The sequence below is a fragment of the Lagopus leucura genome, unplaced genomic scaffold (assembly GCF_019238085.1).
Source record: "Lagopus leucura isolate 7727_CA_CO unplaced genomic scaffold, USGS_WTPT01 Super-Scaffold_100157, whole genome shotgun sequence".
Classification (NCBI taxonomy): Eukaryota; Metazoa; Chordata; class Aves; order Galliformes; family Phasianidae; genus Lagopus; species Lagopus leucura.
Window position 1 is genome coordinate 11508251 of NW_024962334.1, and position 11914 is coordinate 11520164.

The 11914-nt window shown below is 45.3% G+C and overlaps 1 protein-coding gene across 1 annotated transcript in view; it reads right to left on the minus strand.

Annotated features, from left to right (window-relative positions):
* Positions 1-7932, minus strand: part of LOC122189519 (CKLF-like MARVEL transmembrane domain-containing protein 8) — a 36485-nt gene extending 28553 nt beyond the window's left edge. Inside the window, exon 1 of the mRNA XM_042888771.1 lies at positions 7758-7932. Within this exon, the coding sequence (XP_042744705.1) occupies positions 7758-7922 (165 nt within the window). The 5' untranslated portion in view covers positions 7923-7932. The remainder of the gene's footprint in view (positions 1-7757) is intronic.
* Positions 7933-11914: the final 3982 nt, after the last annotated feature.

Genomic DNA, 11914 nt, shown 5'->3' on the forward strand with positions numbered 1-11914 from the left:
CACTGTTGCTTACTGAACAGAAAGATATTTTAACATATGGTTGTGCCCCCAAGAAAAAAAAACCCACAATGAAAACCCTTAAAAAATCATAAAATTATGACAGGGACAAAGAGGCAGAGGAATGAGCAAGCCAGAGGTAGGCACAACCATATGTTAAAATATCTTTCTGTTCAGTAAGCAACAGTGCCAGAGAGAAAGTTCTTCACACATCTTCATTCTATCCCTAGTAAACACACATGGTGCTGCAGTCTGTAATTACAGGACCACAGATTTTCCTCTCCTCTGTAGCATCACCTGCGTGCAGCAGCAGACTGGATAGCTGTCTTCAGAATTTTAAAGAGATTGCACTAAAATTGAAGTCAAAAGCATCCATTTCTTGCCAATTTTTTTGCTGGAAAACTGCTTCTTTTTTCCCACAGTACTTAACTTGCACTTTGCTTCTTTTGAACATAGCTCTTATTGACTTGGCTATGACTGCAAATAATCATTTCTTTTGCACCTTAGACCCAAAGTCAGTGACCCAGAAAACAAGGAGAAAAGGGAGGACACTGAAAAGCCCACCTTATTTGCTCAAGCATCTCACAGGAACAAAGCGCTGCAGGCGAAAGATAAAACTCAGATTTCCCATGGAAGCTACTGGCTGAGAGAGCACCTTTTCTCCTTGAGTGATCCCTTTCCTTACTCACATCTGCCTTCCTCCAGTGCTGTACAGAACACGCAATACTCTAGTCCACTCCCAGGAAACCTCCCTGCTCCATAACTGTGACAGAAGCTCCTTGATGAAAGCAGCATGTATCGTAGCTGTGTCTGAGCCTGCAGAAGACAACCGTGCATTACTTTATGCCTTGTGAGCTACATCAGCAGTAGCAGGCACTCATCTACCCACAGGATCACCCTCCCTCACCTGATCCTGTCAGAGCTGGCTCTGAAGAGTCTCCAAGTGGAGACAGCCAAGGCAGATTTTATCACTTAAGTGCCATTTTAAAGATACATTGTAGAGGTTTAACTTTTGATGGAGGCTTCTTCTGGCTGTCCCTCTGCCTCTCAGTGTTTGACTCCTGCCAGAAACATCCTCAGCGTCTTGATTTTTAAATTTCTGCCATACCTCCTCATATTTCAAAACTGCACGGCCTTGTGTCAGCTATTATCTGCAGCAAGAGTTGCAGCCTTGGGAATAGCGTGGTTGTCAAATGAAAAGAGATGAGGCTGCTAAAATACATATGGAAGGAACTCTTTAATGTGTAATCACTACACATATACTAAAGGGGAAAAAAAAGGATCTTGTTAGTGGCTGTCTCGTTTCCAGGCTAAATGAATGGAGCCTGTGCAGAACAGTGTCACCTTGAATCCATTTAAATGCAGGCCTGGATAAAGCAGGCACATTTGAAGCTGATGACAGAAACCAGTCTTGTTTTCAGGTATGAAGCAGAGGTTTTTACAGATTTCCTTTTAATTTGCGCACATTGGGCTATCAGCTAAACACAAACAGCAATTACTGGAGATGATGATCAGAGAGCGTTTCCCCACATGGCCCCCTTCCAGCCCTAATGAGGATTTTTCAATACGTTTGTTCTTTGTAACTAAATGATGATATATCCAAAGACCGCGACAACAAACTGCTGATTATAACCATGCTTACTTAGTTCATCTCCATTCTACAGAGTGATTTTAGCGCATCTCAGATTGAACAAAACCACCGTGGCTGCCCAGAACAAGCTGCTGTTACAGCCTTGCTCTAATGACAGCAGCGTGATGAAACCCTTTTTGTTTTGCTTTGGAGGTTTTGTCCCAGCAAACTCGTGGTTGCACCCGGATCATTTGCACGCATGCACCTTGCAAAAACAACGGGAGTGAACACTCATTCTCGTGTTCTAACTCAGTAAAAGTGGAGTCATGCTCAGGACAGATTCAGTGAAGGACAAACCAGGCTTCCAGCTCTCCCATTTCACTCATATAAGGTTAGCTCCAAGCCTTCCTCTGGCCAGCCCCAACTCCCACAGAAAGCAGTGAGTCAGTGCTCCCAATCCTTCAGAAACAGGTGAATCAGTGCTAGCAGCTTCCACAGGAACTGGCTGAACAGAATGCCTTGCCAAAGATTTGGCAGGCGCTAAAATTCATTTGTGAGTTGATCCTAGAAAAGAGGGCTTGATGCTCTCTTCAAGGGCAGTAGTTCTAATGCTTTTCTGGAATGGAAACAGGAACAAGTGCAGAAATATCACACTGCACAGAACTGGTTCTCCAGGCACACATAGGAGTGCTCCCTGTATCCTAGAGCTGGGACTGAAAGGCATCTGCTGCTGCTGCAGGGAGTAAAGCATGTTGCTAATGGGTAAGACCAGCAGTCAGAAAGCTGGGGGTCTGTTATGGTTCTGACCCCCAGCCCATTCACCTTTCTGCCTTTCTCCTTTCTCTGTTTGCATTTTTACAGTGTTACCAACAAATGCACCACTTCGTCATGCGTGGCATGGAAAACAGGTTTTTTCCTGGCCAAGCAGCCATTAGAAATACTGGGAGGACTATGCATTTTAGCTACAGAAGGCAAAAAAAAACAAAAAAAAAAACCAACAACAAAAAAAAAACTGCCTTTGGGTTGCATAAGAATTTTTGTAGGTACAGAGGAAAATGATTGTTTTCTAGAGTTTGGCAGAGGTGAGGGAGAAGGAATCGTATTATATTCACTATCCACCCAAGAACAAAATTGATGCTTAAGTATGTCTTTAAAGCATTCTTCTCATCAAGAGATAATGGCATTTCATACATATTCCACCTTAACCTTGAGATATTGAGAATATTTTGCATTTTTGACCTTTTGTAAAATATCTGCATTCAATTTGAAAGGCATTTTCACCCTCTTACCATGTCAGACTTCATACTGCTCAACCTGCACTTGGAGCACATTTGACACCATTTCCAAAGCTTCTGTTTTCTTGTGTATCACCAAACATTTTTCTCCTCCCAAGGAAACACCCTGACCTTGTCCAGGAAATCAAAAGCCTCTAGGAAACAGAACTCAAGTGAACACTACGATCCTGGAGGCAGATGGAAGTCACACAGATGTACGAATGCATGACACCAAGGATGACAGCGATTAGTGATGGAATGATGGCACCTGAAATAAGTGAGAACTGAAACCTGACTTCAGTGAAAGTTCTGGCTGATCAAGAACAAAGGATAGAGCCCAGACTTTGTACTGTATGTTTTCTTATTCATGTGCAGAAAGATGAAGCTGCTGAATGAAGTGATTGATGAGAACAGAGTAGCTTTTTCCCTCAGTAGTTCCAAGTGAATCATTTTAAGACCACGCTTATGTGCACCTCTTTCAGGCAAAGCACTTGTTCAGCACATCAGAAGATGCCTCAACATTGTCACCTTAATGCATGCAGACACGTTTTGATTGCAGTAACAATTTTAGTGCAAAAAGGAAAAAAATCTCTACTGCCAATAATCCCAGAGAAAGTGCTGGGGCTGCTCAGGTGAGGGAAGGGGCTCCAAGAATCTCCCTCTGTGTTTCTGAGTCTGTTCCAAGAACTAGGGGTGCAGGAGCACGGCATCTATACAAAAGCTCTGAACTGCAGGCAGAGAAAAAGCAAAACACAAGGACAACTTTAAGAGCTAAGTATAATTTATGTCTTTTGAGTATTCTATAGTACATGTTCCCACTGCTTTTCTTAACGTTTCTATGATTTCATTGCTAACAATTCAAAACCTGAAAACCCGTTAAAGGGTTCTACTTCTACTTCTACTTCGGCTTCTACTAAAAGGGAAAAAGAATAGACATTTGGAAATGACAGGTTCTGCTTTTGGTAACTTCTATGTTTCAAATTCGACAGTAACTATTTAACATTCCCAGGCTCACCGTTGCACTGGAATAAGCAAGTTAAACAAGATTTCCTGCCTGAACTATGCCTCCAAAGGTTCATTTGAAGAATAAAGAAACAGTCATCAAAATTATTTTTATTCTCCAGAAATGTAAATGTGAGCACAATTTTATGTGGTGCCAGTAACATAAATAAGCACCTCTCAAGCTTCTATTTCAAGCACCTATCGCATTCTGGGCATTTCACACGAAGAGTAATGTATAGCTTTAATCTGTACAGTACAAGGAAACATGACTGCAATTACAATTTACTCAAAATTACACCATCACAAGCTTTCGCTTGCAGCTGCAGCATAAAAACCTCCCAGACCTTTTGCAGCTAGGTAATATTTGGTTTTGTTAGGGACAAATAGCCATCACGAGCCTTAGAATGACCGGGGCAAGTTTTAAGAGAGGATCTGCATCTAGCAACACACTGGTGTGAGGCAACAGTCTGAAGAAATCAATGTAATTGTGCTGGAAAGTAAATACCTTTGTAACCACATCCACGGCAACCACAAAAACTTCACTTCTGCAAAGTGATCAGTAATGCTTGACTTGAGGAACTGACTGAGAGCTCAGGAGGTATTGCTTGCCACCATTAATCAGAGCCATAAAATTCCCACAAACAGTCTTTCTGAGCCATCACTGTATGGAAAAGAAACACTCAGCAGTCATCTCTGGAAATTACTATACTTGCTTCTTTCCAAAATCTAAATGCTCCTTTTTAGGGAGCATGCTATGGGAATCAGTACCTGCTACCTTCTGCAGGATGCACTTCTACTGCAGCATTAACTCAGGTGATTGACTGCTGAAGTCACTGAGATGCAGAGAAATTCCTTCTGCTGCCAACAACCACCCAGTGCACTGAGGGCAGCAAATACAGATCTCCTGAGTCAGGAGCCACTGCCTTGCTCATCACACATCATGACTTCCGTGTTAAACTAATTTGGATAAACTTCCACACACCAAAGCTGCATTTTACACCAGTTCTCAAAGGCCTCTCTTAGAAATCCAGCAGTATTATAAACCAACCCCAGTTCTTTCCCTAGCAAACGGCAGGAAGCCTTGCACGCCCTCTGGCCGCATAGAAGGCAATGGATATCTGCCATCACCTGGTAATTTACAGCCAACACCTCCACCTGCAGCTCTGTGCTCACTCACTGGATGTGCAGTTCCAGACCCAAAGGCGTTACAGCGTGAGGCTGAACCAGGTGTGGATACACAGCTCCATCACTGCTGAATGTGCATGGCCAACTCCACACCAGCTTTATGCTCATTTTAAAGCAGTTACATAGAGACAGATAATACCTTACCCATCTGTCTTTATAAAGCCAACGTATCTTGAAGCAATTGGAAGCAGCAGGTTGAGCTAATGGCAGATGTGTGTTTTACAGCACAGCAAAGAACATCCTCCTAGGAGCTGGTAAATCTGAATGTACCATATCTGGTTACCAGCCCACCTGGAAATGCACACAGCCATTACTCATCTTCACAGCACCCACGCTGAGGAGGAGAAGAATAACAGAGATTTGCCCTTTATCTACACAAAGAGAACTCTTGTTTCAAAACCAGCAGCCACAAACTTCAATGTGCACATTGCTGATTGACAGTGGCAGTAATCAAACATGCAGTGCTAATTCTTCAGTGCTCCTGCTTCAAGCCTCTGGCTTAGCTTTAACACAGCATCCTAACAAACATGGTGTCTAGCTGATGAGTGGGTGAGCAATGAAAGCTGCTCCTAAAAGCATTCCCATTCCCTGCCCACCTAGCTGGTGTCTCAGAGCAGGGCAGCAGAGGCACAGCTATGTAGGCGCCTACACAGCTGCTGCAGCTCAGAGCATGGCACGCAGACTGAAAGCAATCCATCAGGTTGAGAACTCCCAAAGTGAAATGCAGACACAGATACAAGCCCGTCCCATTTACAGCTTTGCACCTTCTTAGCAAAGGACAGCGCTGACAGCTGGGGAGTCAGTGCTGAGGGTCAGAAACACCCTGAGCAGCCAATCTGTGCAGGCATGACAATACTTTGAGACACACTGGATGATTGGAACAGGCAGGAATTGATGGATTCGGTGCCAACTTGAAACCCAGATCTTATATGAAGCTAGCCATGCTCTGCTAAAGCACACTTCCTCTCAGAAAAAAAAAAAAAACATACAGAACTAGTGGAAATGGTTTGGCCAAAATCCAGTGTCTAATACACACACGCACATATATAAACATTCAAATAAAATCATTTGATTTTAATAACTTCAGTTAATTCCATCTAAAAGTATTTACTAGTATATTTGTCTTTCATTTCACAGAACAGCATCTTCACCTTTAAAATAAATGGGGCTAAAATTATCAGTTAAACTGAGAATCATTGTAATTTCCTTGTGGATGCCACCTTTCAGTACTTCTGTAGGCTTGCCTTAATGCTGTTAATCTGCTATCAGAATTGTCCTCCTTTCTCTCAAACAGCCCATCACAAACCTGGATAAGTTTATCTACCTCAGAGACTTCCATCGGCTCCCCTGAGCTAGCAGGGACCACAGATCTTCACTCTGTTGACCAGCAAAAGCATGTGAGTGGAAGTCTGCAGTGAAGACACAATTTTTTGTTGGCCTACAAGGCCAGGTAGCTTTGAAGTTCTTCTCAAAGCTGCCAAACATATTTCCCCTGAGGTACTTCTAAAATTTATACCAAACTTGAATCTAAGTGTCAATGTTTAAAGAACTCACATCAACATGCTGGATGAAGAATCGTCCTGTAATTATTCTACAAGCCAGGGATGTGTGAAGGAAACAAAGTCCCCAAGAAAACCATCAACACTTTGCTTGGAAAGGAAAGCCACACAGGTATCATCATCTGTCATCCCTAATGGGAAAGCACACATTAAAGGGTCAGTCATTAGGAGCCTATCCATGGCCATGGAGCTTCATCCACATGAACATGGAGCTTCATCCACAGCTGACATACAGCCAAGTTCCAGTGGGCTGGGGAATGCTCCAGACAACTCTTAGAGTTTGGATGATGTACAAGAAAAGTTCAGAATTTTGTTGTAATTGGTAACTGAAAAAGAATGGAAAAGATGCTTTTCTTTCCACAACTAAGACCTTTATTCACAGATGTCCCACACAGCAAAGCCTCCCCTACATCTAACCCTGGAAACCCGCCTACAGTCAAACACCCGAAGATTCTCTGGGTTATCTTACTGGAAAGGTAGCAAGCAGTTGAGCCACAAGCACGACTGAAGCACAATGTTTCCAAATGGAAATGAACCTGGTTTAGTACGCAGTATTTCCACCACCACCAAAGCAAAAGCAACACAGGGAAATTCAAAGAAAACTGGCCAGGGCAACAAGCCCTTTAAGCTCCTCAATTATTAGCAGTGCAGATGAGCAGGCTCAGAGATGCCGTGTGCCTGCTGCTTAACACCGAGGTGGGCACCCCGCGCCACCTGCCACCGTGGTGCACAACCGAGCCTCAGCACGTGCCTGCTCGCGTCTCACCAAGCCCTGCAAAAAACAAACCCACGGGGCTGCCATCCTTTCTGGCTCGCGCATCTATCTAATGACTGGGATCGCAGGGAAATGTTACTGACTGACAAAACAGAGAGAAGCCGTGTGACTCTGGCAGGCGGCTGTCGGTGCGCTGTGACACAGAAGCACACGCAGCCTGCGGAGTTCAGAGGTGCCTCCAGAAGTCACTCGGCAGCCCGAACCGTCCCCGCTACGAGGGCTGACGGGACCGCGGGCTGCGGCCGGCGCTAACTCGCTGCCACCTGACCTGCAGCGCCCTGCTGAGCTTGGTCACCCGCTGATGCGTTTTTCAGGCGACCAACTCGTTTAAACTAAAGCAGAACTTCTTAGAGCGACGAGAGCTGCCGTGCCCCCCCGCCCCGCCCCGCACTCACTATCTCGGCCACCATGAGGAGCCCGGGCGGGGTCCGCAAGAACTCCCTGTCGTAGGCGAGGGTGCTGGAGCTGGCCGACAGGTTGGCGGTGAAGGAGCTGCTGGTGGTGGTCACGGTGTGGGAGCGCGGGCGCGGCGGCTGCTCCAGAGGCGGCGGCGGCTCCATGCTTCGGGGCTGCCCCGCGCCTCCCGGCCGGCCCCGAGCCCAGCGGCGGGGCGGGGGCAGCGGCGAGGGCGGCCGCCTCCCGGGCGGCGGGAAAGGCTCCGCCGCCGCCCCGCTTTGTGCGGCCCCGACGCCGCGGGGGGGAGAGGCGGGCGCGGGGGGTGCAGCGCCTTCGGACGGGCAGCCGTGTGGGGTGTGCGGGTCGGGCTGAGTGGGGAGGGGGAGCCCAGCGCGAGGGAGGGCTGCGTGCGGCCAAATAGTGCAACCAGCAGGAGCAGGGAGGCGATCGTCCCTCTGTGCTACGTACTGCCGAGGCCGCGCTCCGAGTGCTGTGTTCAGTTTTGGGTCCGCACTGCAAGAAGGACGTCGAGGCCCTGGAGTGTGTCCAGAGATGGGCAACAAAGCTGTGAGGGGTCTGGGGCACAAGTCTGATGGGAGCGGCTGAGGGAGCTGGGATTGTTCAGTCCGGAGGAGGCTCAGGGTAGACCTGATCGCTCTCTACAGCTGCCTGAAAGGAGGCTGTGGTGAGGTGGGGGTTGGCCTCTGCTCCCAGGTAACAGTGATAAGATGAAAGGGAATGGCCTCAAATTGCACCAGGGGAGGTTCAGGTTGGATATGAGGAAGAATTTCTTCTGCGAAAGAGCAGTGAGGCAGTGGCACAGGCTGCCCAGGGAGGTGGTGCAGTCACCGTCCCTGGAGGTGCTCAAGAACCGCATGGATGTGGCACTGAGGGACGAGGTCTGTGAGCGGTCACAGGCATGGGCTGATGGTTGGACTAGGTGATCTTAGTGCTCTTTTCCAGCCTTAATGATTCTGTAAACCTATGATTGATCTGGAGCTGCCATCTGATTGCAGGCTCTTTACACACACAGAGGTGTTGGGCTTTCTTCCAGAGCAGCTGAGGAATGCTCTGTGGAATCCCATGGTTGGTAAGCACCATTTGGTAGGGCCATCCCCAGCATTGTCCATCTGCACAGTCACCTGCAGCCAGCACCAATGGAGACATCCTAGGAACACGGGTTGCTGCAGGTGGTCTGTGGGAGTACGACCACCACAGAGAGGCCACAGGCAGACACCAGGGCATGGAAGGTGCAGCAGCCTCCTGAGAGCTGAAATTGGGGATTTAGCTGGCATCTCCCAAACAATCCAGAGTCTCTGTGGTGTAGAAGGCATTGTAAAAGGCAAACACTGAAGGACACTGGAAATGGAAAGTATGAGGTCATTGCTAAACTACCTGACAGTGCTGAGCTGTTCCCTGACCTGTATTCGTTTGTACTTTCCAGTCTAGCCTTAAGTGTCCCCTTTAAAAATAATAATAAAAAAAAATGTGGGTCATTTAAGAGCTTCTAATGCAACCTTCCATTCCACAGAAAGCACAGTGTTTCAAGAAGGAGCCAGCAGGTGATAGCTTCCTTCAGCGTTCAGGAATTCTCATTAGTGAAGCATTTGTAAGTGGCAACTCAGTAAAAGTGAAGTGTTTTCCATATGTCTGGTGGCTATTGTCCTCGAATTGTTTACTGCTGCTCTCCCGCTGGCTAACAAAGGATGGGCTTGCAGTGTTACCTTTCAGCAGGGGACCGAACGAGCTGGAGAGGGAGGAGGAGGATGCAGTTTCTCCCAGCAGTACGGGAAATGCGAATTACCCAAAGAAACTGCTGCTTATACTTGATTGTGCCTCTCTTACAGTGTAAGTGTGTCACAACACAGGCTCCACGGGGGTGCTTTGAAGGTGTGCCTTGGCTCGGGATCAGTGGAGCCTCTGCATGCATACTCAAAGGCACGGGTGACTTTGCTTTGAGCTGGCAGAAAAAATGTGACAGCGTTTTGCAAACATGAGCTGAGCGGGTCATCAGAATGAGGTGCCGGTTACTCAGTGGGGTATGATATACAGATACACTGTGTGAGGAAAAAAATAAGTAGACCACACTTAACATCTCATAACATTTAACACAGCATCTCAATCATAAATAAACGATTTTACACTTTTTACTATCTTTTGTGTGTGTGTGTGGAGTTACCGGTGTTTTTGTACTGGTTGCATTCCTGTTTCATTCCTTTTAAAAATAAGAGCTGAGATGGTAAGGAAGACTGTGCATTGGTTTATGTAGAGACCAGCTTCAGCTGGCTTGCAAATAAAAAGTGTACTAATTGTTCAGCGCTGCTAAGCTTCCCCCCAGAGCCAGAGCCACTGTGAGATGCCCCTGTTGCTGTGAGTGCGGATCCAGTTAGCAGCACTGAATCACTTGAAAACTTTCCCATCCACAAGTGAGTAAATCTAGGGGCTAAAATTCCTATCAGTAGCAACGCAGTAATCCACACAAATTTCAAAATGGTTTGAGTCACTCTCATCACTACCACTTTGAGAGCTGATTTATTTCCCACCGTATGTATATTCTCGCAGTGTTTCCAGGGCATTTATTGAGTGGGCTTAACTTTTATACATACTGCTAAAACTGTGTATTTTGCTCACTGCACTTCTGGAGGTCAGTGCTGTTTACTTTTTTGGCCATCAAACATCAGACCAATACACGCCTTGGCTTTTGGTCCTTACGTATATCATTTGAGCATCCCAGGTCCTCGGGGAAAAAAGTGAAACACAGATGCAGAGAGAGATTTATTTTGTTTCAACTGTATTAAAACTATTAACATAGCATATGTTTTTAATGTCTGCTGAGGATGTCAAATATTGGAACTAATTCAACAAGAAGTGGATGGCTACATTGCTGGGCAACTTCTCTGAACTCCAGCTACTGCTCTGAATTCCCTAATTAGCAAAATTTTCTCCAGCAAACATAATCAAGAAATGAGTTTCACTTACAAAAAAAAAAAAAAAAAAAAAAAAAAAGGAAAAACTGCAGCAGCTTTTCCTAATTTCTCGCATTTCTGGAAGCAAATTTCACCCTTTAACCTGACAGTACAACCCATTACATTTAGAATGTAAACTCTGAAACTCTTGCTTTTTGTTTGCATCTTGCGCTGAAGGCTCCAACTGAAAAGACTGCAGGGAGCATCTGAGCTTAGCTAGATTTTTTTACACGTAGATAGCATCAGAAGCAAAATAATTGAACGCTGCCGCTTGAACAATCAACCTTTCATTACAAAACTACCAAGAGAGAAGAAGGTGGCCCATTTTCTGTATTTTAAATGAACCTTTCAAGGGAAGGATTAGTGAGCCTTTCAAACATCAGTCAGGATTCTTACCTTTGTTTGTCAACTCCTGTATCTCCTCACAAAGTAAACTGTGATTAGAAGAAAAATACTCAAATGTGTTGAAGCTTTTCTGTTCAATTGTTTTAGTAAAAGCAAAAGAGCTGATAAAAGTATTATAATGTTTCTAAGTGAAGGAATTATTGCTGAAATGTCCTGATATCTAATTAACAGATTCTTCCACTTAAGCTGGTTTGGGTCTCAAATCCTGAGGAATCAACATTTTTGAGATTTCTGACTGAGCTCTCCAGAACTACTGTATTAGCAACAATGTGGCCCACTGGAAGTGCTCATTAAAGTATATTCACACGACCAAGGAGCAGAGATGACTGGAATTTCCTGAACTGTTTTTCTGGTTTTGAAATACAACTTCCCTTCACCCCTCCCAAATCTCAGAACTTCCAAATGTCAAAGTCAGCTAAGCAAAACAAGTGAACAGATAAAGGAAAGGTGACTGAAAGTTTTCATTAGTCATCAGGACATTTCAGTCAGCAACAAAAAGTTGTGTTCTTTAAAACGTAGGAGTGATCTAAGAAAAATAAGTGAGTTTACTCTAAAGAGAACAAAAAAGGAATTGTATTTGCCATGGAACCCAGGCTAGATGTGAGGAATAGGAATAGGAATAGTGTCGGATGTCCAGGCCAAATATTTTCACCCTTGACATCCGACTGTGCTCATCTGAGGATATTTCCAGTAAGCAATAAATCTAATGTTAAAACTATGCTTGGAATATTTCCTAATGGCTTTTTGGAACCAGCAATGTATAGGCTCTGAGCTGTGTATTTAGA